The 27891-nt window shown below is 37.5% G+C and overlaps 1 protein-coding gene across 1 annotated transcript in view; it reads left to right on the top strand.

The window, feature by feature from the left end:
• The window catches only part of TRDN (triadin), a 162027-nt gene that overhangs the window by 88353 nt on the left and 45783 nt on the right, over positions 1-27891 (top strand). Inside the window, exons 3-4 of the mRNA XM_030886728.2 lie at positions 17866-18033; positions 19045-19077. Coding sequence (XP_030742588.2) covers positions 17866-18033; positions 19045-19077 — 201 coding nt within the window. The remainder of the gene's footprint in view (positions 1-17865; positions 18034-19044; positions 19078-27891) is intronic.

Here is a 27891-nt window from a genome sequence, read left to right as displayed (position 1 = left end):
CTCATTAAATGCAGTGTGAATTTGAATCTTATTATGGGAAATAAAATCAGTAATCTGAAAAGAGAGCCAGCCAGGTTATGATGGTAAGAAGCATCAATTTCTTATGAAAGTCTTGTAGACATCTCCTGATGTGCCTTTAAAATAGATTCTCTAATGAGGTGTGCCATTTATCTACTGCTCTTGGAAATTAATTTTCCTGATTGCCCCCTGCCCCCCACCTCCACCCCTGGCACTTAGCCCAGTACAGCAGGTGTGCTGTCAGGCTATGAGCTTAGAAGATTAAGAACATTCACAGAAGGCCCCAAGATAATCAAAACATACAAATTTAGGATCTAATAGATATATGTATATTTGTGTAAATATGTGTAGATGCATGCATATTTGTATACACGTGTGTGTGAATATGTTACTATAAATTTGGTAACTTGAAAGACAAACACTATGAAAATGTTAGAGACATATCAATTTCCACATGTACTTAGTTTTCAGGAATGATTGACAGAGTTTGTGCATCTTATTCTGATCAAATCTGACCACAAACCTACATATTTTGTTCAACATCCTAGGCCTGTGTGGCTCTCCTAGTAACCATATTTAAAATGATGACTTTGCATTATCCAAATTATGTCTGCTTATAAATGCCATATAAGTACAGCCAGAATGCTCCTTAGAAGCAAAGGTGGCTCTATTTCATCTTACTTGCTTCGGACACATTGTCAGAAGATACCGGTCCCAAGATATCGTACTTGGTGACGTAGAAGAACAATGAAGACAAGGCAGGCCCTCCAGCAGATGGACTGGCACAGGGGCCGCAGCAATGGGTGCAAGTTCAGGGACAATTGTGAGGATGGTGCAGGGCTTGAAGGTGTTTCCTTTTGTTTTGCATAAGGTCACTATGGGTCAGAGCTAACTCGATGGCAGCCAACAACAGCAAACACCTCAACGAATCACAAGATTCTACGGTGTCATGATCCCCAGTTCCAAATCAAGTTTACTGCTTATTTCTTTCCCTTGGAATGGCACAAAAATATAAAAAACAATGCACAGCTTCAAGAAGTCGTCTTAATTCTGATTTTAGAGTTATTTCAAACTTATATTTGGTCTGAAAATTCTTTTTTGGAATGATGGTGATAAAAGACATTCCTATTGCTGTTTTGTTAATGCCACACTTTATGAATTAAACAGTTGGAATTCTGTCAGAATCTCACGTTTTTCTCAGGGTGAATTTCAGAAATGTCCCAAATCTAAAAGTCTAGAATCTCTGTTCGAAATCATTCCTTTGAATCATCGTAAAGGAGACTTTAAAAGGCATTTGCAATTTTACCCATGGGTGTGGGTGCAATCATATGGCCCACATTGTGGGTACACTTGTTATTGTTGGGTCCCTTTGAGGGCACTCGAATGCAGTGCAGATGTACAAGAAAACAAACCACTGCCTGGTGTCCACCATCCGCACCATTGTTTACTGTGTTTGAGCCATTGTTGCAGCCACTGTGCCAATAGATTTCTTTAAATGTCTCCTCTCTTTCACAGACCTACTGCTTTACCAGCATGATGTCCCACCCTCTCTAAGGATTAATCTCTCTTGATAACATGTCAAAATTCCGTGAGATGAAATCTTGCCATCCTTGCCGCTAAGGAGCATTCTGGCTGGACTTCTTCCAAGACAGATTTGTGTGTTCTCCGCAGCCCCGGGTATTCTCAGTCTTCTTTGACAGCACCATATGAAAATCGGAAAGTCCGATGGCTTGGGCTAGCTTCACCTCAATCCTCAAGTGGTGTTCTTGCCCTTCGACACTTTATAAGGCCATATGCCTGTCTGCTTCTTCTGAATGTCTTCTACCTGAGGGCCCATTTTAAGGCCCTGTATCTGACAGTGTCTTCTGTTATTCTTCAGGTTTCAGAGGCTAATCCCTCAGAGGTGGACAGCCCTAGCCCTAGATGTGACAATGTCCCACAGTTACTCATCAGCTTTTCAGTGCTTAGTTGTTCAGAAATGGGCGGCCTGTTCCTTCATCTTAGTCTGTTCTTCGGCTGGAAGTCACCAGGCTAGAACACCAGATTGGAATTCTGGCTGTAGCAAACACTAGCGGGGCCTTGGTTTTCTTTCTGTAGGTGATAATAGTACCTTCATCATATGGTTTCTGTGAGTATTAAATGAGTTACTGCGTATAAAGCACTTGGAGTTTTGAGTGGCGTGTCATAATTGTTACATAAATTATAGCTAATGTTTTAATTTAGTCTTCATGGTATTATGTATATTTCCATACTTCAAAAGGATGAGTTGGCATATTTCAAAAAGATGAACCGACTACATGATTAGCAATTTAAAAATATCATGTGTATATGCATACATTCTACCAATTTCACAATAAACTTTCAAAGATGAAAAGCCCCTATTTTACGGTTGGGGAATATTCCAGCCCCTCTGAGACTCTGGTTTGCTATTATGATGTGCTATATAGTAAGCATGTAAGTCATGACACTTCATATAGCATTTTAATGTGGGGAAAAGAACTTTAAAATAATTTGCTCAGCTGACACTGGAATACGGAAAACCAAAACAGCACATCTGACAGTCAGGAGGGTCCAAACTGAAATCCTGACCAGATGAAACGAATGTCTATTCAATTATTTTTGAGGAGCGATACTTGCGATATCCATTCCCAAAGCTCGCTACCTTCCAGCCTGACTATTTTTATATTTCATATTCCTGACTATTTTTATAAATCACGATATTTATAAATCACAACAGGAATATTGTGATAATCTGATTATCCTTATGTAACCAGAAACACAATTCCTGTTAATGTTTGCTTTGTAATGATGTGCCAGACATTGATAAATCCATGGAAATATGTTTTTCTCTTTCATAGTGTATTTATAGCATTGAGACTTTTGTTACAGTGGAATTGTGCTTTGTAAAGAAGAAGGCAAAGTAACTTTTCACTTATTGTCATAACTTCCATACCCTTTTATATATATCTATTCATACAGGTCTATTATGATTCTCTGACTTTTAACTGATACATGACATGGGAAAAGCATCCAAAGTTGTTTTGGTGGCTTTGCTTTGGAATATAAAATGCCCTTTATTTGACATAGGTGCAGCTCCACGTAGCTGGAAATATTCCAGGTTTAAGTATCTACAAAACAATTCGCCAAGAAAAAATTGGTTGCTTGGGATCATATTGAGAAAGAGAGGAGAGTGTACAGCCATTTGCATTGAGTAATATTTCTTCTTGCCTCAAAACTAACAGCAGAGCAACACCCAAGAGCAACGGAGAAGTATTGTAATGAAACGATTAAATATTGAAACAGCCACCTAATTTTAAATACAAAGCCTAGAACTGTACTTTATTAGGGTCCATACAAGGACACATTGCTAAACTATTGAAGTAAGCAAAGAGGAGAATGGGAAATGTTCGATTGAGACCCATTTAGAAAGCAACAGGAAAAGGCTCAGGCCTCAACTATTGAATGAAAAGGATTGGTGCCTCCGTAAGTCTATTCAAATGTAGATCAGAGAAGTGACAGCCATTTCCCTGTGCAGTCCATAAACTAATGAGCTCACCAAAAGTGCTTTTAAATCAGAATCTTACTTTTGCTTTCCTTTAAAAGAATCTAAATAGCCAACATCTGCGAATAATTTTTTTCTCCAAATGGCAAATCAAACGGGATTGTATCTTTTGGAATAGGATGTGTTTCAAGAGTTTTGCATCCATTCCTTAGTTGTGACTAATTTTTGGCATGCTGGTTTAGTGAAGGAGTGAGAGGAGGTGGTCATGGGCCTCTAAAGTGGGAATCGGGAGCCAGAAGGCAGGAAGGAGGCCCAGGGAGAGCATGAGAGCAGATGAGAGCCGAAGCCAGAGCGAGGGGCGAGACCGCCAGGGGCTGGAAATTCACCCGCACCTGAGGAGCAGAAGCTACTGCTTCAGGAATATTTTGCTTTTTAAAAAGGATTCTGTCCTCTTAGGGGCATTTTGCATGTGTAACTATGTGTGTATGATAGGAGATAGGTGCTAAAAGGTGCCTTTAACTGTCTCTTTAAGATTTGCTCTTAACTGCTTCCTTTTCTCAGCAAGCTATGTGTATTCTAACTTAGAGAAAGCAGATATGCAAAGCAAAAAACGTTCCCTCATTCCCATCTAGCTTTATGCCTTTTGTTTTTGTCTGTCTAACCAAGTACCAAAGTACGCTACTAAAAGTGGTACTGACTTAGTACTGCCTTTCATGCCACTGATACTTCTCACACATCACATGCGTGTCCTTAATGAAAACATCAAATGCACATTAAACACACTCATCCCGGTTCAACCTCCCAGCATTGAGCTCTTCATCCTCTTCCTCCTCCTGATTTTTACACCTCTCTTTTGGTACCATTAGCTTCTTGCCTCTTTTACATCCTGTCACCTTGTTCTATTGTTTTGCTATTACTTTGCACTTCCTACACAAGTTATTAATAAGTTGTTATCTCAGAGAGCCATCTTTGGCTTGCTTATCTTTAGTATATGACTCTTATTGCAATATCAAGATCAATCCTTCTCAAATATGGCTAAATGTAAAGATGTGGGGGCTAAACGCAGTGACATCGTTCTGTCAGGGTCCCTGCCACGTTTTCTGTGTGGATCCCGGCACTGCTGCCTTCTTTAAAAGAGAGATGACATGACGTGGCAACTACTCAGAGATGGAGCCAACAGGTGGGAGGAGCAGTCACGTGAGGATCCACTGGGAACAGACCCCCAGCAGGTCTAGACTTCTGAAAGGGCTAACGTAGTGAGACAAAGCCCAGAGCTGACAGGGCCTTTTTAGACACTTGGCAGGGGACATAAAGCTTAGGCCTAGGGTTTCTTAAAAACAAACAAAACAAAACAGCAGCTGTCCCAGGTTGGCTGGGACCCAACTATGTCCTCACTTAGCGAGGTCATCGGTGGTCTGGCTCACAGGTCCTGTTTCTCATACAAGGTGACTCATGAGTTAGATTGGTTAGGTGGCATTCCCTGTCCTTGTCAATTCTAAGCAATTAAGGTGTGTAAGATCAAATGTATGCATTTTTACCACCATGGGATTCAATAAGGCCATTTATATTTTGAAGAAAAACTTCAATTTATAAGTATTTTATTTCATTTTATTTATTTTTTTCAACTGACCTGTTTGCCAATAAGTTAGAAGCCCATGACAACTTCCAAATTGCATCTGTAACCTCAAACTCTCTCCATCCACTTCATGTGCTTACAAAGTGTCAAGTTGTACCACCAAAGTCCACATTCCTGACCGAGCCAGTTAAATTCTTTCCCACGCTGCCTTCTGAGATCCCGGACGCACAGGCCCCGTCAGAAGCATGGGAGGGCTGGTGGATGGTCTTCTTCCCCCTCCCCCCAAAACATTCACTGATCAAAGAAAACCCTTCTGCTTTTCAAACATCTTTCTGTGGTGGGTTACATGTTGGGCTATTAACCACAAGATCAGCAATTTGATCTCGTTTACCAGGTAATAATGGGAGAAAAATAAGACTTTCAGCCCCTGTGAAAATTTACAGCCAAGGAACCCCAAAGGAGGCAGTTCTTTGCTGTCTGATAGGCTCACTGTGAGTCAGAATGTACTCCACAGAGTGGGTCTAGTTGAGTTTTCTGCAGTGCACATGCTCGTTAGCCTGGAAATGGAATTCTGGTCTATTTTCCCCAAGAGTGCTATAGTAACCACATATCTTTGTCTTTATTCTCGCTTCTGTCTTTCTTATTCTGAGGTAAGATTTCAGAAATTGCAAAATTTATCATAATCACAATAAAGGGAAACATCTCTTTTAAACAAGGTTTGTTCTGAATTTATAAACCCAAACCAAACCCACTACCCTTGAGTCAATTCCAACTAAAGTGATGCTACAGGAGAGAGGAGAATCTCGCTCCTTAGGCCGACTGGAACTGCTCCCTGGGGTTTCTGAGTTTGCAAATGTTCACATGAGCAGACAGCTGCATCTTTCTTCTGCTGAGTGGCCAACCTTAAAGTTAGCAGGCGATTACTCACCCCTTAGGGCCACCAATATGGTCTAGAGAATCAATCAAAATCTCACAGAATTGGTGAACCACTGGTAGGCCTTACGATTCTGATCCAGAAACACTGTCAACCTTTGTATAATGGAAAACTTGAAAACAGAAATCAAAATACATACTATAGACATACTGAGACAATTGACATACTTCTGCATCAAGTTCTTCGTTTAATCAGAGAAAATAATCATGTTCACTGCTTCTAAAACATGCCATTTGTCCTTCACGCCCTTAGTGTGGTACAGATGAATGACAAAATAAATCACAGAGAGAGAGCTCTAAAACCTCACTCAGTGTTTAATTAATAATAGTAGTATTTGTGTAATTTAATTTCAATTTGTTATAGGCGTACTATAGAATTAAGCAAAAAAGTGAATTAAATGTATACCATTAAGAATCAAGATTTTCAGTACAAGAAAAAGATAAGTATAAAGACAAAGAATTTGAGACAAAACTTGTATTATTAAATTTTATATCTAAAAATTACTCTAAAATATGATTTTAAAGAAATTAATACTTTCTGACGTATCTATTCATAAACCTAGCAGTAATGCCTCACCAACCAAATTAAATTTTGAAACACCATTGCCTAATAAAAAGAGCCAAGACACCTTCAGAAACTGACTGATGCTCAGTTTGGTATAAGAAAACACAAAATTTACTGTGGAACATTTCCAATCAAGAAAACGTTTCTTAAAAGCGTGGATCAAGTCAAAAAAGATACGGAAGTCAACTGAATCACGCTGCCTCCGCAGGGGCAAGTGAGGACGAAAATGAATAATAACTGGAAAGGATGAAAACGTGAAGTTTTGTGTGAGAACAGGGTCACTTCCTTCTGTGAAACTTTAATCATTTTCAGGAAACCCTTAGACATGGCTGTGCATCATGCAGTATGAGGTGCATGGCACTTCCTGCCGGAAGTGCTGAGGTATTACTCAGTCTTTGTCTTCACAGGAGACGAATTTCCCGGAGCTGTACAAGTGCCAAAAAGAACTTTCCATCACTCCTTACCCCAAGACAGGGAGAAATGAAACTCAAGCAGGAAAGGAAACGTAACAAAAATGAATTGATAATACTACAATCATAGCTTGTCTAAAAGATGAAAGCAAGAGATCATATGCCTTATAATTGGATGTAGTAGAACCACACAGCCTCATATTGAAGCGCTCTTGCTTAAGACTTTACTATTCTTTCTTGTTCAGCGTTTAGCGCTCAAGTTCAGTTTATAGAACACACGGGAGAAGGACGAATTCTCCTGTGGAAGGGATCAGGCATCTTCTATGAGGCATTTTAGGGGGCACAACCTATCTTCTTAATACGGTTGGTAGCATAAGTTTGGAGAAAAGAAGTGGGTAAGGATTGTTGTAGCATAAAGAAGATTTAAGAGACATCATTGTGAAATGCAACGTTTGAAGCTTCTTTTGGTTCTGAAACAAATAAGCATAATTCAGGTATGGGAAACTTTAAATATGAACAGGGTATCATATGATATGCAAACCTGTTTGCTATTTATTTGTTAATGACATCATGATTAAGTACGAAATTAAAACTTACTGAATAGACATGAATACTGATGGATTTAAGCGATCTGGGATAAAGATTTAAAATCTAGGCTTTGCTCTAACATTTAGGAAAAAAAGGAAAAGTTAGGTGTAGATTGCTATTGTGTCAACTAGGCTAAACATGTTCCTCAATTGAACTTCCTGCAGAATTTTGTGTTAAGATGAACCAAAATACTCAATATTTTCGAGATATGTAAGTGGAAGGCAAGCAGGGTCGCATTCTTTGTGTTCAGAAGGTCATTGCCAGGCTTCATGCATGATGGACCATAATGCTACTGATCTCTTGGCTTGCCTTGTTGGCATGGCACAGCAGCTGAGCTGACAGGAACTCCAGCGCCGCCCAGATTTCTCTCAGTTCCTCTTCTTTCTGACTCTGATGTAAATATAGTGCCATGATGAAGGGTCATGGCTACTTCTGTAGGTCGCTCCCATCACCGAAGGTGGAGGCTTGGAGGTCATCCGTCTGATGTGGGTTCTAGTTTGTTCTGATTAGTTTCAACGCAGCTTCTCCAGCCCAGATTTCCTTCCTCCTTCTCCTTCCCGTTCATTTTTCCCTCCAAAGCGCTGCTTCTTCTGCCTTCAGGCCCCAGCACCAAACGCAGAAGGAAAAGCCTCTTATTGTTTAACAATCTTAAAGGTCAAATCCATCAAGCCTACCCCATTTGATCTGTTTGATCTATGTGAGGGATTCTGTGTCTGACTGACACACTGGGTGACGATGGTTGTGTGGGGATTAAATGTTCCATTGTGTGCTAACGTTGCCTATGTTTGAAAAGTTCATTAATACCTTTTAAAATTAAAATGAAATGAAACACTCAGTCATTCACTGCTGCCAAGTCCACTCTGAGTCATGGTCAATCTACTTTTACAGAGCAGAGCTGTTCATGTAGGTTTCAGACTGTAGATCCTCAGGGGAGTCGAAAGCCTCATCTGTCTGCTGAGGCATAGCTCACGGTTTCCCATGGCTATTCGTCACCCACTACCCTCCCAGCACTCCTCTGGGAATACCAAGCCACTCAAACTCGCTGCCCTGGGGGAGTCCAGGCCGACTCATGGCAGCACCATAGCCACCCTTTCAGATGGCAGCCCACCTCACAACCACGGTGCCACCACGGCGCCCTCTTTCATTGTCTGTGAACTCAAATCTCTTCTCTCCTCTTCTTCATTCTTCCTAACTCGATACTTTTCTCTACTGTGTCCTTTTTCCCACTCCTGATATTTTAATTTTTTGTTACTTCTTTGACTTTCCACCTAAAAGGGCAATCATCAGTTCTTGGAAATCAGTGTTTCCCCAAACTAGCTTCCATCAATGACTGGACAATCTCACCACCTCAGAACAAAATGATTAAAATAATCCTAATAAAAATAGATTTTTCATAAAACTAAACCCATTAAAGAGGCCTTTCTTTAATTCTACACTCCTCTAATAATTAGTATTCAACTGTTCTATTGTATTATTTTCTTGCTAATGTTCTTAGATGACAAATTAAAAACTTGGCATTTTTTTAAATTGTTGTCATTTACCATGGATTCTGACATGTAGCCACCCAATGGGACAGAATACAATTGCTTCACAGGGTTTCTATTGGGACTTGATGGCCCTCCCCAATAATGCAGCCATGGAGTTGCGGTGTGGGTGTGCCAACATTATGGTTAGTGACTGATTGCTTAGCACCTACAAAAGCCCATTGCTGAGAAGTCATCTCAACTCATATCCACCTTCTAGGACAGAGAAGACTGCTCTATGGCTCTATTACAGCCTTTGAAAGAATGCAAGCTGCCAGCTCATTCTTCTGTGATGTGTCGATTGTGGGTTTAAACTACTGACCTTTTGATTACAACTGAGCCCTGTCCACTATGGGACCAGGGTACCTTTGTTATGCCCAGGACTCTCTTTCTTATGTAGAAAACTGACATTTATTTTGTAATCTTGCCATTACTATTGACACATAAAAATGATCAGTTAAAAAGGATTAAAATGCCCTTGCCTACTCTCTCACTTCTCAATTTTTAAGAGTAATATTCAATACTTCCTTCTCTGAAATAGCATGATTTCTGTTAAATAAATCTAATTTATTTTCTCCTCTGTCATAGTGCAGGATTTTTCCATTGTTAAAATCATCATGCCAAATTCAGATCACTAATATATACATTTTTGCAAGACTATAGTTAGAGCTCCTTAAAAGAAAATAGAGTCCCTTGTTTACTTTTATTTTTCCCATTTCCAAGAAAGTAAATGAGGAATTCAATAAACACATCCATTTTTTAAAATTGCATTATTCCTTGTTCTGAAAGGATATAATATATCCATATAAAGGTACAGATATCCTAATAGATAGATGATAGATGATAGATGATAGATAGATAGATAGATAGATAGATAGATAGATAGATAGACAGACAGATATTCCAATTAGGATATTTTAAAATGGATTTTCCTGCTGAAATTAATATTAGAAGTCACATGAAATTTTATCAATCCAACTTTTCATTTTAATATATTCAGAGGAATTTTTATTGGGGATAATGATAGTGAGATTCCAGGGCATTTCAACCTCTGTGTATGCTCTCCATGTCAAAACTCTTATTGGATGAAGATCTACACATTCTATTTTATGTTATTTTGATGTCAACCTCTATGTATGGTCTCTGTGTTGGCTTGACTAAAGAAACAAATCTAGTGACATTCATCTATCTGTAAGAAAGAGTTTTATATCAAGAAGTAAATAATCATATATTAAGAAAATATTCCAGTCCAGTCCACCTCAAGTCCGTAAGTCCAGTATTAGTCCATAAGTCCCTCTACAAACTCACACAGTCACAAGTAATGATGCGGAATTCAGGAACACCCACAGCTCGGTGGGTACAAAGTTGTGTGGATCCCATAGAGGTGGACACATCACACGGCTCTAATAGCCACCAGGTGTGCCAGTAGGGAGGTGAAGGCAGAGAGAGGAGAGGTTCCCAGCACTGTCCTTTTGAGAAGGGCATGCACACAAAGAGGCACCTTCAGGCTGTGACAAGATTGACATGGTGAATACCATGCTACACTTTTAGAGATCTTCAGAGTGACATGCAATTATCTAACTACCATAGTCTTCATGTTAAAACTATTATTGGATGAAGGTCTACACATTCTTATTTACTTTATTTTGATGTATACAATTCAATGTATGCGACAACACAAACTTTTAATTTCTTAATTAAAATTATAGCATGTATTCTAGATTTAGGCCAAACTATATATTTACACATATAATTTGAATTTAACATTTTTGTTTATAACCGACTCATTGAAATAATATTGCGTATAATGAAGTTATCCAACGGAAACAATATGCTATAGTAGTTAAATGAATCCTCATTGTCCATCTCTCTGTTTTATTAGAGTTTTTATGCTAGCTCTTCTTAAACCATATCAGTTAGCCAGCTGTGCTTCGATTATCCTTTAGCATAAGTAACTTTAAAGAGCCAATATCATCTCAAAGATAAGGTCACTTGTAAGGATGGGGCAGGATCAAGCAGTGTTTCTTTCTGTTGTTCAAACCATTGCTTTGAGCTGAAATGGAATTAATGGCACCTCACAAGAACTTTATATGTAAGTGTAAAGAGAAGATCTCTGGAAATGAGCATCTCTTCCAGTATTAGGAAGAAGCGCTGTTTTTAAATATCTAATTTGAAGCCACCCACGTATTATTACAATTATAGCAAAAGTGGCATACCAAATACCAAACTAGCAACTCTTGTCTTGAACAGAAACACCATTACAAGGATACAGCTATTCTTGCTCTATTATTCAAGAGATAGTAATAAGAAGACTTATCATTCCAGTTAGTATACCTTTTGCAAACTATTATTGGCAGGATGTAAATTCAAAAAGAATAAAAGATGTGTCAAACATTTCTTAAATACTTGGATGTGTAAGTTACTTTTTATGTACCAATATAAGCTTTATTTTCTATTTAGTTACAATTGAGAATAATATACACACATATATATCTATGCGATCAAATGACATTTGATGATAGGAGCTAAAAGACTTGCTATCATAATAATAAAAATAAAGATGGAAGTTATGAATCACTAACTTCCAAGCAGTGTGCTCAAAACAAATGGCCCAGCCTTTGCGATGATCTTATTTCAGAATGGGCCCCAAACTATTTAAAGTACCATGTTTTGATGAAGGCACTGAATATCATTATGAATGTACAGGTGCATATTTTTGTTGATTTCTTAAATATCTGTGCCTAGTATTGTCAAAGAAACCCTGGTGGTGTAGTGGTTACGCACTGGGCTGCAATCTCATGGTTGGCAGTTTGAAACCACAAGTATCGCCTCTGGAGAAAGACTGGGCATTTATTCCTGTGAACAGTAACCGTCTCAGAAACCCACAGAAGGACATACGAGTTAGCATTGACTCGATGGCAATGATTTTGGCTTGTGTTTTTTGGAGTGTTGCCATCACCCAATGACTCAGGGTTATTAAGTTCTATGAGTACTTTTCATTTCAAATAGGTTCTGGCTTAAAATATGTTAAATTAAATCAGAGTTTGTCTAATGACCTAAGGAAATTGTTGACTACCATGAATAACGTCAAACATCAAGCCTCACCACTTGCATTTTCCCAACTAAAATTCTGAATGTAAGAAACTCATGAATTCTGTGGAGACAGCCCTTTCTTTCTTTATATAAGTACTGATGCAAAATTCAGGTTTTGCTTTGTTTTTTAATCTTTTCATCCTTGCCTGCACCATTTCTTCCTCTCTCTGAGTGAGGAGGAGTGAAGGGAAGGAATGTGCCAGAAATTCTTTTTGACACGTTTAAAGGTCCAGGGAATTCCATTTACCCTGAAGAGAAAGGCAAAGCAATTTCACAGCACTTCAAGCAAGAATTGGCATGTACCTCATATTAAATGATGCATAATCATTGTTAAGATTTTTTCCCCATAACTTGATTAAAATTCACAAAAGGAAGCAAAAGTGATCACACACCTAACTTCAAATTGGGGAAAGCCTACCCATTTAATTATAATTTTAAAATTATATTTTATCAGGTCTAGATTACCTCTGTGTATTTTGAAGCAGGATCCCTCACATAGCAAAATAAGAACCAACTAGATAGCAAACTATGGCAGCACTACGCTACTCATGTGATTCTTAAGCTAGTACTCATATATCACAATCACACCAACATTCTCAAAACCACACCCACCGACTACTTAATAAGTACAGCATTAAAGAGACCTTTGGCTAATTTCACATTGAGCTCTACTCTGTGTGAGGTACACCAGAAGCATACAACACATTGATTAGTTCCTAATTTAGTGTTATTTATGGCACTTTTCAAAATTCGCACATTAATTTAGATCCAAATATTTAGAACTGAATGTTTTCTGTCAAGAGGCAAGTATTGATTGTTGCATGAGTCCTGATGAAAACAGAGCTCGGATCTTATAGACACTGCCAAGATTGCTGGGAAGACTTGATGACTAAGTGATTGTAGGTTAATATTTATAGCAGTTTCCATTTATGAAGCACAGCCATATGTTTGAGTTAAATGATTCTGAAAATTGAAAAAATAATTATCTAACACATATTCGATCCTTTGCTATGCCATGGTTGCTTTAAATTAAACTATAATGAGCTCCAATGCGTGTCACCTGAAGCAAGACGGACTCAGTAAACAGAGACGTGAGAAGATGCCAGACCCTGTCTCACTCTTCCGTGGCGCGGCTCAGCCAGATGCACGTGTGCCAGCTTAGAGATGCCACCTTTCCCTCGTCCTTTCCTTTGGTAAGACAAGACTTCTCTGTGGCAAACCATTTGGAGGTAGATGCCATGAAACCAAAGTTTAGATGCCAATGGGGTTCTGGCAAATTCCGTTTTGTAGTATCTTTGAAGAAGCAGTGATCCTCCGTGGGGTTTCCTACTAAGGGAAAGGAAAACAGTCCCTGATCTCAGCAAGGAAATAGAAAAGAGCCTTTAATTCATTAACAGAAAATCTTACTTATTTATCCAAATGGACATTTATTAATGAGCAAGTACTATATCGTTTGGAGTTCTAGTAGCATTCTTGGGTGAGCATTAGACTGCTAACAGAAACGGGAGTAGTTCAGACCCACCGGTGAGCTGAGGGAGAAAGACTAGACAACCTACTTCCATAAGGAGTCCCCCCCTCCCACGCCCTCTGTAGACCCGTATGTGCTGGAAGTGAGTTTAGGGTAGTGGGCAATAAGGGACAGGTAACTAAAGGACTGCAAGAGCATCGGAAACCCAGTCTACATGGAATCCTAAGGAGCCAGGCTAAAGCAAACTCAGTGTCACGCAATCGACCCTGAGTCACAGTGAACTTACCCGACAGGTAGAACTGTGCCCTTGGGGTTCCAGACGGTCACGTGTAGCAAGAATCGAAAGCCTATTCATTCTCCCATGGAGAGTGACTGCTGAGTGGCTGGTGGTTTCAAAGAGTAAACAGACCTGGGGTCAGCAGCACAATGTGTCAGCACTACTTACAGGGCTGGCATATGGGAGTACGCACTGAACTGTTAACCTGAGGTCAGCAGTTCCAACCCACTAGCCACTCCATGAGAGAAAGATAAGGCTGTCTATGTCCACAAAGATGCACAGTCTTGGAAAGCCAAAGGGGAAATCCTGCGCTATAGGGTTGCTATAAATCAGAATTTTAAAAAGAGAGAGAAGAGAAATAAAATATTTTAGTTGCTCTGTGCAATATTATTCCCATCATAGCATAATTGAATAGGATGTTTGGAAAAGGTAGTAATTTACTTGGTGACTACTAGACTATGATAGATCATTCAAAATCACTGCCATCGAGTGCCTGGTGGACTTGAACTACTGACCTTCCAGTTTGTACCCACTGCACCACCAGGGCTTCTCAGAACATGACAGATAGAAAGGTAGGTAGGTATCTAGATAAAGATAATTTCTGTCTGGCACAGAGGGTTTGTGCTCAAATATTTAGCTAAAGGTAGGTGGTTCAAACACTCTCAGGGATGCCATAAGAGAAAGATGTGTGGATCAGCTTCTGTGACAATGACAGTGAGGAGAACCGTGTGGAGCCGTCCGGCTCTGGAACACACGGGGCCAGAGTGCTAGAGAGAGCAATAGGCATGACCCTAGAGACAGATGTCATTTTTAAAGTAATTTTTTTCATTCGACTGAAAAAAGAAGTTAGCCTCAAATCCATCCACTCTGACTTTGTGGAAATCATTTTGTGGCTATGATAGAGTCCGCCCATATAGGACTCTGCAGTGTGTGTGCTGCATTTAAGCGGAAGGATAATTAAACTGATGTCTATTTCATTGGACTTTATGGCGAAGCTCCTCAATTAAAACTAAGAAACGGAGAGAATGTGGAAATAGTCTCAATCCATTTTGAGCATAAAAAGCACATTTGCAGCTTTCTTCCATTAAAAATAAAATATACCAGTGCTAAAAAATGCCTTTAATGGTAATAGTACAATCTAATTCTTTAGGTATAGTCCTTTAAAATTCTCAGTTATGGTGAGAATGTTCTGTTTTATCTCTTAACGCTAGGTTTAACCTGACTATTCATACTACCATATCTTGCTTATAGGGAAATCTCTGTGTCACAGTAGAATAGGGTGCTGAGTCCAGATGTGCTACAACTAAGTCAGGGAGATAAATGTCCCCTGAACCTGTGGTTCATAATATCATTGTCCTTGGAGGGATTGGGAGCTCCATGAACCCCCTGGAACAGAATATGTAAGCATTACCCCAGGAATCTTCTTATATCATGGTTTCCTCTCTCCAACCTCATAAACATGCTATAATATTTCTCATTTTAACGATGCTACTACAAGAACAACAACAAGCATTATGATTGTGGCCCCTCATCAAATATAGCTCCACCTCTCTCATTCACTGTGCAGCAGACTCCATTCATTGCCCTCAAATTCTCTCTCCCCATTGTGTCCTGTCTTAGTGGCACTCTACTGATACTTCTTGAAAGTCACCAATGCCATTAGCATACCGAGAGTCACTTCTTTGCTTTCATTTTACATGGCCGATTGGCAACATTTGCCGTGCATTGCTTTACGGTCCTTGAAAGATGAAAGCCAGTCCTGGACGACATCCAGTACGGTACCCTTCTCTGGTTCTCGAGCTCCCTCTGCCATGCCCTCCTCGGGCTCCTTTGCTGTTTTTCATCATCTCCACATGTATTTCCCGTTCCTTTAAACGTTGGCTCACTTACTTGGTGATCCGTTCCGTGCCATCGTTTTGAATGTGTTTAATCCTCTGTTATGCTCCCAAGTTCCCATTCAGAATTTCACCTCTTTGAGATCAGATTGAGCTATCCAACTATCTACATCTCTGAGAAGTGGAGGGGCCAACTCAAATTTGATGGGCTTAAACTTGAGCTACATATCTGTTATTTTCTAGTTGCCTCTTCTGCTTTTTTGGTGGCATATATTTCCTTCTTTTCCACCTCTTGCCATCTCAGAAAATGATATTTCTATTTGTTCACTTTCCCACACCAAAAGGTTGAAAGCATCCTGAATGCCTCATTTTCTCATATTCGCAGTAAACATCAAGCATATATTACTCTTTCTACCATTGTATATGTGAATATTAATATATGTTCAGTATCCAGCTACATTTTCCTATCCCTGCCTTGGTATCCCCACCGTAAGATTAGCCCCTTGGTACAAAAGACCATCATCTTTTTCTTGAACTATTTCAATAGGCTCTTTCCTCATTTCCCTGTTTCCACTCTGGACTCTTCGACTTTGACCATAGCAAAGGAAGTTACATAAATTAAGTCATTTCACTTCTCTGCTCAGAAACTTCCAATGACTTCCCATCTCAATCAGAGTAAAAGCCCAATTTTGGAATACTTAACCTTTAGATAATATAATAAGCTAGTATAATTCTAATCTCTTACAAACATCAAAAGGACAAGAATATTTGAAAGCTAAAATGGTTTTTGAATTTGAGGAGAGCATAACTCTAAAATTTAATTATAAATTGATGAAAATCAGGTGCAACATATACGACATTTTATTTCGATCACTTCTCCCATCACATCTTGAGGAATATCCTTGGTTCTTTTGAGCAATTTTCATAAAATTAAAATGAACATTACAGCACTCTGGAACCACTGGATCTATATTGGCTTGCATTTCCCTTTATTATTTAAACTCTCATTTCACAAACTTTATACAGATTCCTAAGGAAGACTTATAGCAAAACACCAAGGGCACTGCATCAAGTCAATGCTGAATCACAGCGGCCCCCTGTGGGCTTCAGGCATTCTATTTACAGGAGTAGAGAATCCAGCCTCTCCTCCGTGGAGCTGCTGATGGTTTTGAACTGCCGACTTCGCAGAGAGCAGCCCAACGTGTAGATTTCAGTTTTGCCTAATTCCATTCATAGAACTTACTAGTAGGTCAAAATTTGTTTATTTGTTTGTTTCTGGTACTGGAATCTACAGGAATACACCTAATTGGATCTAGTTAGAGCTTTATATGATCACTACCCTGACAACTCTAGATACTTCCCCCTTGTATTATTAATTATAATCAATGGACCTAACTCTAGCCACTGAACACTTGTCTTAAATTTGTCATACTATTGTGGCTTGTGTGTCGTTATGATGCTGGAGAAGGATGTATTTTATAAAGTACCAGGGCATCAAAAAAGAGGAATGTCTTGGAAGAGATGGAATGGCACAGGGGCTGCATCAATGGGTTCAAGCACAGGAACAATTGTGCAGCTGGCACAGGACTGGGAAGCATTTCATTCGGTTGTGTCTGGGGTTTCTATGGGTTGGATCCAACTTGACAACACCTAAGTATAATAATGAAGTAGCCACAGCTACTTTATTCAAGCTGGAGAATTGGCTGTTTTTCTGATAGTTTGCAGTGCCAGTTTCTCCATAATATTGGCTAGAATAATATGGGCTAACAATAATATCTTCAATTTTGGAACATCAACAATTCATGGTTTGTATTGTAAAGCATACAATAATTACATGTCAATACAATATATGTAAATACAATAACATGTAAACCATGTGCTGTGGATGACATGGCTCTAGTCTAGTGAATTATTTGTTCTCTGTATTGAACTCTTATCTAAAATATAATGTACTAAAATATATTGTACTCAATAGAAAGTTATTTCTTGGTAGCCCTTAAGTGTAAAAATGTTCAACATAATTTCTTTTAAATTAAACATGCATATAAAACTCTCTTCCGCTTTAAATTATTTTCAGCAAGCTCTATTGCCAAGATCGGCTCCGATCCTCTAAAACTTGTACATGACGCTGTGGAGGGAACCACAGACTGGGTCTACGGCTTCTTTTCTTTGTTGTCTGACATCATCTCATCTGATGGTGATGAAGAAGATGATGCTGAGGATGGGGACGAGGACACCGAGAAAGGTAACATGCACATAGAGAATGACCTAACTGATAAAATAAATAACAAATATCTGTTAGAGTGACTTACTCATGTTTAAGCAAATGACCAGGGTGCTGAACTGAGTAAATTGGTCTCTTATCTTTTGCCTTATAGTTTATCTGCCATTAAGGCAGAGTTATCAAAATGAAATGCTACAGTTAGCGTACTGTGGAGTGGGCCTTATTATGTATTATTATTATACCACAAAGACATTTATATTTGGAGGGTTTTTGAGGAAAAAAAATACTTTCTCAAGTTTAATTCCCTAGAAATATGAAAATAACAACATAACAGCAACTATACATATATATCCATATATTTGCATATGTATAAGTCATATTCCAATTCAAGTAACAGAAAGTGAGAATGCTACTATCACAATCACAATTAAAATTATTTAACTAAATGCAAGTATAGAATGAAATAATACATTATAAATGTCGCAATAATTACACAACTGACCTATGTGTTTTTATATACCTATTAATGAATAGAAAGAAGTAATAAACCCAATTCACTGTCAATGAGTGGATGTAAAAATTAAAAAATATATATATGTTGTGATTCTGTCTTCTAGAATACATATTTTATGATTAGTCTATCAGAAATCATATGCTCAGTGAGATTACCGGGAAAGCTCTGAGCATCATAAACCATTCTACTATGACTGAATTTTTATTTGTTTGGCCTCACTTGAGAGGTCAAGATGAGTAATAGAGAATGAAATTGAAGATGATATTTGACCCATAATATATACTTTGGAGCATTGCCGCACTTGTTGGCTCATAAAAGTGACATTATCTCAACTAGGAGTACATAAACAAAGTTTATATTTAAGATCTGGAATTTGGGAAGTAAAGTAAGATGAAGACTAAGCTTGCCAAAACTAAAAATTTCAAAAAGGATATAGACATGGGAAAATAGAGATATAATGTTTGTGAACTTGTTTTGGCTTTTTTTCTTTCTAATTTTCTGTTTTCACCTTGGTTTAGGAGAAATAGAAGAACCGCCCTTGAGAAGCAAAGGTTAGTTATGTTCATCTTTGACGAAAACGGTTTTTCTCCTATAATAATGTTCATTTTCAGCATTACTGAAATGAATTACAATTGAGTTATGCCCATGTATTTAAAGCAGAGTATTTGCTTAACTATTAGATGAAAATGTATTGTTCGGAGGAAAAACGCACACATATGCAGACTTGGTTCCTTCAGATGAAGTTGATTTGGCTATTTTTCTTGGCAAGACCAACAGCCTATTCACTAAAATACCGTTTTTCCGTATCATGAATGGTGACTTTAACTGTGTACCTCAGCAGATGAAATGCACAGAGATTGCCTTTATCTGTTGAAAGAGATCATGGCGAAGTCAAATGTCATCAATTGAACCAAAGCCAGGGACCAATATGGACTAGACTATCAATTATTCATATGCACATACAAGTGGAAGTAGAAAAAGAATAAAACAATTCCATGAGAACGAAAGTATGAACTTAAACTTCCCATTTGAACATAGAAATCATCTCAAGAATAGCTCTGACACAGTGAACACAAATTGCTGAAGATACAAAGAGTTGTAGGATGAGATCATGGACATCATACATGACACAAGCACATGTGTTTCTTCTTTTTTTAATAAAAAGAAGAAAAGGTCTAAATCAGCAGTTCTCAATCTCTGGGTCATGACCCCTTTGGGGGGTGTCAAACGACCTTTTCACAGGGGTCACCCGATTCATAACAGTACCAAAATGACAGTTATGAAGTAGCAACGAAAATAATTTTATGCTTGGGGGGGTCACCTAGGAAGGTTGAGAACTACTGGTCTAAATAGATGTTAGAAGTGCTGCAGAGATTATTCTTGAACATACAGTAAGGTGGATGGAAGAAATGATGATGTAAACCACAAAACATTTAAAAAGGTAGCATGAGAAGAAAAAAATAAGTATTATTATGAAATGTACAAAGATCTGACCTTCGAAAACCAAGTGGCAATATTGAAGGATTATATGGGAAAATATTGAACAACACAAAACATCAAAAGATGGAACTAATACACAGAGTCCCCCCAAAATTAAGTTGACTTTCAACCATTTTAGGAGGTAACGTGATTAAACAAACAAACAAAACTGATGGTACTGAATAATGAAGAGCAAGCTGCACTGAAGGTATGGATAAAAAACAAGGCTCTTGGAATTGGTTGAGTACCGATTGATATGTTTTATTAAAAGGACACAATGCTGAATATTCTCACTAATGTATGAAAAAAATTAGAAAATAGTTACCTAGCCAAAGAACCTGAAGAGATCTATATTTTCACCCATTGCAAAGAAAGTCAATTTAAAAGAATACTATTAATAGCACATGCAAGTAAACTTATACTGAAAAGATTTCCAAACATGTCTGACAGTCTAATGACAAAGAAACTTAAGGCATTTAAGTTGGACTCAGAAATGGTCCTGGATTGAAGGACATCATTGCTGATGCCAGATAAAACTTAGTTCAAAGCACAGAATACCAGAAAGATGTTTGTCTGTCTTTTGTTGACTATTCAGAGGCAGTAAACGATGTTGGCTATAATTAATTATGAATAAAGCTTTGAATAAGAGGAATTCAAGAACATTTGATTGTGTTCACGTGTAAACCTATATATAGACCAAGAGACAGTTGTTTCAAAAGAACCAGGGGATATGCTTTAAAACCAGGAAAGGTCTGTGCCAGCGTTGTAAATCTTCACCATATTTATTCAGTTTGCACACAGAGCAAGAAGGAGCCCCCAGGGTGCAGTGGTTATGCACGGGGCTGCAAACCAGATGGCTGGTAGTTGGAAATCACCACCAGCTCTGTGGGAGAAAGACTGGCTATTTCTATGTCCATAACCAGCTACAATCTTGGAAAACCATAGGGGGTGGGGAGTCACTATGAATCAGCATTGGCTCGATGGCAGTGAGTTTGTTTGGTAAAATAAATCACTTGACGACTAGAATGTATCTACTTCAAGTCATTGGATGTTCAGTCACCCCACAGGCATGCGAAAGGTGGACAATGAATAAAGAAGCTTAAATATAAAAAATCCTTCCTTAATAGTCCATGTTGTCCTGTGCCACTTTGTTAATATGGAGAATAAAAATATATTTAGGTGATTAAATCAATTCTGTTCCTACTTTCTCGTATATAATCCTTCAAGAGAGTACAGTACACTGTGTCTAAACACATGTTTTTTAAATGAGTCCTCTAATGAGCATTACTGTCATTTATTTAAAGACCACTTTAAACAACCATGACAATACTTCTTTTGTGGATTTGATAAAGAAAGGCAACCCGGCATTTATGAAGCAATAGATAGTGAAACAACTTTATGGAAAATTTAATTTATGCTAATCTATACAAGAAAAGTTAATTTAAAAATAATGCCAGAGGGAAATTCAAGTCAAAAGAAAACAAATTACACTTTATTAGATACAAGATACACATTTTTGGAAAATATGATTTTCTGATATTCTTGTGGAATCAATTTGTAAGTGAAAAGCATTACCTATTTTTCCCGTCTTTTCTAACTGAAATAAGCAGACAAACCTGCTATTAATTCTAGATAATGACTAGTAGCTCATGACCTTAAAATCTATGTTTGAGGAGCTACATTTGTAAAAACAAGGAGATTATGATCATCTCTGAACCAAAATGCATTGACTGCATCCCGAAATCATGCCTCGGGAAACCCCTACGTTTCTCCCCAATATATTTATAAATATATTCATTTCTGGATAGTGTTGTTGAATTTAGTTATTCCTAGGTTTATTTCTTTATATGCTACACAAAGTATATATATATATATATATATATATATATATATTTTTTTTTTTCTAATGCATATCTTATAAATTCTTGGATTTTACTCCATGTGGTGTGGAGAGAGGGCAGCATCTGCTTAGGTAAAGTTGAAAATTTGTGTTCTATTGTTTGTAAAGAAATTTTGAAAAGAAAAGAAAACACTATTTTTAAAAGATTTAAGAATTTTTTAAACACTAGGAAAGTTACAATATACACATGGCTAAGAAAATCCAACTTGTAGTACCTTGTGACTTTCTATTCTTTATCCACATGTCAAATCTTAAAAATACTAAATACTGTCACCAAACACTCCATGAGCAGGGATTAGGGCACTGAACACTTAAGTATACATAATTTAAAACGTGATATTTTCCAAAATTCTATTTTATCTTTAAATGATAAATATGAAAAACAATCTCCATTGTAAACCACATTTGTGAGAAAAATTCTGTGCTTGGGACTATAGTGAGGAGCAACCCTTTCAAAGGGCGTTCTCCACATCAGGGCACACATCCTGAATATGAAACGCTTCCTTTTCTAAGGAGGGCCAAGCACAGGTCATTTTAAAGGAATCAAATCAGACCTTTCCTTAAAGGGATCTGCCCAAGAGCACAACTGAGTTTGCAATAGAACTACTTCCGTTTTCAAAATAAAGGAAAACACCTTCACCTGTCCCTAACTTGTTAGAGTGCCAACCAAGCTAACACTAGGGGAGTGGACCTTCCTGCGCTGTCTAATGCATATGTGTGCTTAAGGGAGGAGCTCAGTGTCAGCGTCTGGTGCTTTGTATTGTTGTGAGATTTCAAATGGGAGAACAGAATGGCGAGAGCTGTGGCAAGTTCCACTGGATGACACTGCCCTCTATCCAGCTGAATACTGTGGAAGACGTGGCTTTTGAGGGAGAATCCCAGGTCAGCATAGCAAAAAGAACTTCAGCAGGCAATTCTTAAAGCTAAAAATGGCTTTTAAAAAATTGATTGTAAGCAAGATATTCTTCACTTGTTTTCAAAATGTGTGTTTAGGGAGGTGTCATTGACTTTAAAGAAAGTTCAGTGAAACAACTAGATCCCTGTATGTTGGTGACATTGAACTTGGAAATATAACTAGGATGCTATCGAAAACAGCTAAGCTTTTAAAAATGCATTAAGTAAGCCCATGGCTGTCACACTTGGTGATTTCTTTCAGATGAATTTTGTATTGTTCAGTAACAAATTTAAAATCCACCCTATCAAATTGTATCATAAAAGAGTTCATGGAATTATAGTCAGAATTTAATCTAATATATAATGCTGGCTGATTTCAACTTCCTATAGATAAAAAGTAAATTATATACTACTGTGGAATCAATTTTCTCAGTTTGTATGCATGTATAATATATAAATATATACTCACTTAATTATGTATAACTATTATATATATTATATCATTTACTAACACAAAATAAACTATATTAGCTGTTGGATTCATATGTATATACATAGACACAGTATATATATATCTACAATTTTTTGCTTAATGTCTTATAAAATTATATCAAAATGGATGAGATTATTGAAGTTATTTCATTGATATTTGATTCTCATTTAGTTACTTCTCAATGTATAACATGAGAGTTTTATATTTCCTAGTGATAACACATTGGGCTGCAATCCAAAAGTTCAGCAGTTCAATATCACCAGCTGCTCGGAGGGAGAAGTGCAAGGATTTCTACTCTTGTAAACAGTTACAGAAATTCACAGGGCAGTTCTGTCCTGTCGTATCGGGTCTCTATGAGTCAGCATCTACTGTATAGCAGTGAGAGATTTGGCTGGTTTGGTTTTATCACATATTGAAGGAATACTAAGATTTTGCCATACTTACAGGTTCAAATACAGCTTAAAATGTATTTACATATTAGATGACATAAATGTAAATAAAATAATTCAGAACTGAATATTGACTTGCTTATATTTTATAATAAAGATAAGCTTATTTTATTAAATCCATTCAATGTTTAAGTTTTCATGTACGTTTTATAACCCATATGATAAGTATTTATTATAATTTGCTGTTTTCTTAGTAGCTTCTTTAAATACAACCTAAATTTTAATTTAATTATGCAATATATCTGTATATTTCTTAGCGAACAATGTTTTATTTAGATGAGAGGCTTCAAAACAAATTTTAGCCATGCTATTAGCTTATATGGAAAACGTTTTCCATAAGTTAAGGGAGGAGCAGCTCTAAAATTTAGACAAAAGATATATAAAGCAAGAAATAAAGTAAAAGCAAATAAAATAAAATATTTTCATCCAATAAGCAGTGATAACAAAAATGCCTTCAGGTTCTCCACCCTTTCTAAGTAGACTGGTAACAGAGGGTAACCCTGATAAGAATAGCTACTACAACTAATGAGTTAGACCGATGGTCACTCAGAAGGTCTCATTTTTATTTTCAGATATATAAGAAATAAATGATTTTCAGTATGGAGTAATAAATTCTTTGGTAAACAATTTTGTTTACCAAACCTTTCCACCACAAACTGAGGTAGCATTGATCAATTATTTGAGAGCTTATTTAAAATAATTTTGTTGCTTTTCTTTATGATTTCGATGTAACGCTGACATTGAACAACTTTCTCAGTGAAAGCGCATATTATATACAGATATATACATAAAGTATATATATAAATATAAACACATATACTCGTATTTACATGTATAAGACTCTCAGCACAAAAGATAAAAATTTTATGAGCCCAATCTCTTTTTAGCTGTAAATCCCTTTATGCATCAACTTTATCCCTAGATGCATCAACTGTTTGTACAGCTCTATATCTCTTAGATTTCATTTTAATGTTTTATTATTTATGTAATCAATATTTTAGCCTTTATGTCCATATAGTTACATAGTTACAAGATATTATAAAATTATAATTTGAATATATGCATATACATTTTTCAGAAACATGTGATAGCATATTACAAGGGGAAAACAATTTCAACCACAGACATAAGTTGTCTTGTATCTTGTCTCACTCTCTGTATAGGAGCAAGCAAGACTGGGGGTTTTAAACTACTACTTACATCCATAACAGGCAAGAAAATTTTGGAAAAGAAGAAAAAGGAAAATATACATTCAAAGAGAAGAGAAAAAATGCAAAATTTTCAAATGTTAAAAAGAATTTGGTGATAAATATATTTTAAACAGATAATGAAAGGTGTCAAAACATATTTTGAATTCATGAACCAGGCATTTAAAGAAAAAATATATTAACTTTTGCAGATAATCTGTAAATTATGTTTGCAACTCTTAGACTTATGATGAGAAATTTTAGAGGTTATTTTCAAAATGTGAAAGGAGACAATTTTCCCAAATCCTTTATTTTTTCATTTTAATTTTTTTGAGATCATTTTATTGGGGGCTCTTACAGTTCATAACAGTCAATTGTACCAAGCATATTTGTACATATGTTGTACGTAATGTGTACATTATTTTCTAAACATTTACTTTCTATTTGATCCCTTATCAGCCCCTCATTTTACCCTCCTTCCCCTCCTTCTACCCTCGTGACCCCTTGATAAATTATTATTAATTTCAAATCCTTTAAAGGAGTATAAAAGAAAAAAAGAGATCATTTTAATAGGAAGTAAACATTTGCTTTCTAGCTAAACTTTGGGTATTGTGTGAGAACAATGCAAGGAGACTAAAGATTCCACTAGGGTCAACAGTGCATCTCTTTAAATAGCTACGATTACAAGACACTTCTATATAATATCCTTTCTGGTGGTAAACTCAATCAACATATTTTGTTCACAATTAATCTTTCTCAAGTGTTTCTTAGGTGGCAAGCAATTTGATAGCTGAAAAATAATATTTAAGTGCTTACTTACAACCTTACTAAGGTGATGAATGTTTGCTCAGTAAGATAATAAATAAATGATTATACAGACCCTTTTATATGGTATTGCTAATTAGGTAAATATTGTTCATTACCAATACGGATATCCATGTAATATGGCAGTCTATAGTTGAAGTATTTGCTATCATAAAAAAGGTCATATTATCAAGAGTAGTACCCCATAGTAGAACTTAATCATTAATGGTGCTTTTAGGTATGGTTCTGTTCACTTTGACCCAGACAGAGCCTACGCACCACATTATGAAACGCTGCCCTGTAGCGTCCCGGCCTGCGGGACGCACGAGCAGGGCCGGAGACGTGCAGCAAGACAAAACGCTGATCAAACTCCATTTATTTGGGCAAAGCTGGGGTATATAAAGGGGGACTAGGAGGTGCATATTTTAATAAGGTGTGCTACACAACATCCAATCCAACATGTACATTATACTGAAGCATAAGAATGTTAACCAATCAGCTGCAGGTAAAAAGGCGCGCGCTAGTTCTCAAAGACGTCCTGCATGCAGACTAAGGTTCATCAGGTGTAAAGCAAAGTCCATCGTAGTCCAATGAGCGCTCGGCATTATTAACCAATGGGTGAAAAGGTCAACTCTTACAACCGTAGCACATAGCTAGGAACGTGGAGGTAGGGTTGGGCAGGAATTAGGCAGGGCCAGTTCCCACAGATTTAGCAAATGAAAGACACACTTAACAACCAGGAAGCAGCCAAGTTCGGCTATGTGGCTGAGGCTAAGGCCTTAATGGCCACCAGCTCCCAACACTGCCCGGTCCTGCAGCATCCTCAAAACCATGGCTCCGCTTGAGGTCATTGCTGCTGCCACGATGTCGATCCATCCTGCTAAGTATCTGCCTCGGCTGCACATATGTGAATGAAAGAGGAAATCCGAAAGTCAGACATTGAGAATATGAGAATATGATGGCCTGTCTTTGTATAAGGTTATTACATAGCAAGAGACTTCCAAAAATTTGTACAAAATTGGAATTTTTTCCCATAAACTTTTTATAGCCCCCTAATAGAAGCTGAGATAAAAGACAATGAAATCACGAACAATGATACTATTGTTGCAAATGAGCACAGTATGCTTTTATAAATAAGAAAAATGAATTTTTATTCTCTAATGTCTCATAAACACCACGGGTCAAAGTTCTAAACAGGCTCTATCACACACACACACACAGAAATCAGTATTCTTTTTTTTTTGTAAAGTGGATATTCTTTTTGTGTGTACCAATATTTGTAAGTCAGCCAGTGATGTTGGTATTGTTACCATGATGCAGCAAAATATAAAATAGCAGAATACAAATAAGAAACAAGCTAGGGTTTATAATTAAAATAGAGTCAATTAAGCGCATTATGGCTTAACCTTCCCCCATGAAGACTCCAAAATCCTATATATTACAAATAATCCTTTTCCACACATTGTTCTACTTTTAGGTTCTATTATCGAGGCTAGGTCCTAAAAACATTCAAGGTAGTGTTCTATATAGTTATTTACAGGCAGGGGCATGGCTTATCATGCTGTGTAGAGTAACCAAGGTAAACCATCATATTACTGAATCTTTGGTGAAATAGAAACCACAGTCTTCACCCTGTCCCCACCCCCCTCCCCCATACAGTAGGAATAAGGAAAACCAGGTTATCAGGCAAGAGAGTTCTAAAGCAAGAAGCCGTACAAAAAAGGAAGTCACGCAGTCACTGCCCGGATGGGCATGGGGCTAAATGTCTGTCTTCATATAATCTTCAGATTGTATGCTTAGGGACTCATTTAAAAAGAAATCTAACATTTGTACGGCTTCCAGATCACAGAGTGAAGTTTGCTGGAACTGGGGCAGCAGGAATTCCTCTCCACAGTTCTGGAATGGGGTGTTCCAGGTCAGATGTTCCAGGCCTGCTTATTCCAGGCTTGAGTGCACCACGTCTGGCTATTCCACATCTGGCTGCTATTCCAGGTCTGGTTGCTCCAAGCCTGACTATTCCAACCCTGGTTGTTCCAGGTCTGGCTGTTCCAACCCTGGTTGTTCCAGGTCTGGCTGTTCCAGGTCTGGTTGTTCAGGTCTGGCTGTTCCAGGTCTGGTTGTTCCAGGTCTGGCTGTTCCAGGTCTGGTTGTTCAGGCCT

The sequence above is a fragment of the Echinops telfairi genome, unplaced genomic scaffold, assembly GCF_000313985.2.
Source record: "Echinops telfairi isolate 266 unplaced genomic scaffold, ASM31398v2 ScPeMD7_3533;HRSCAF=4204_0, whole genome shotgun sequence".
In the NCBI taxonomy this organism is placed as follows: Eukaryota; Metazoa; Chordata; class Mammalia; order Afrosoricida; family Tenrecidae; genus Echinops; species Echinops telfairi.
This window is presented reverse-complemented; position numbering and strand designations above follow the sequence as displayed.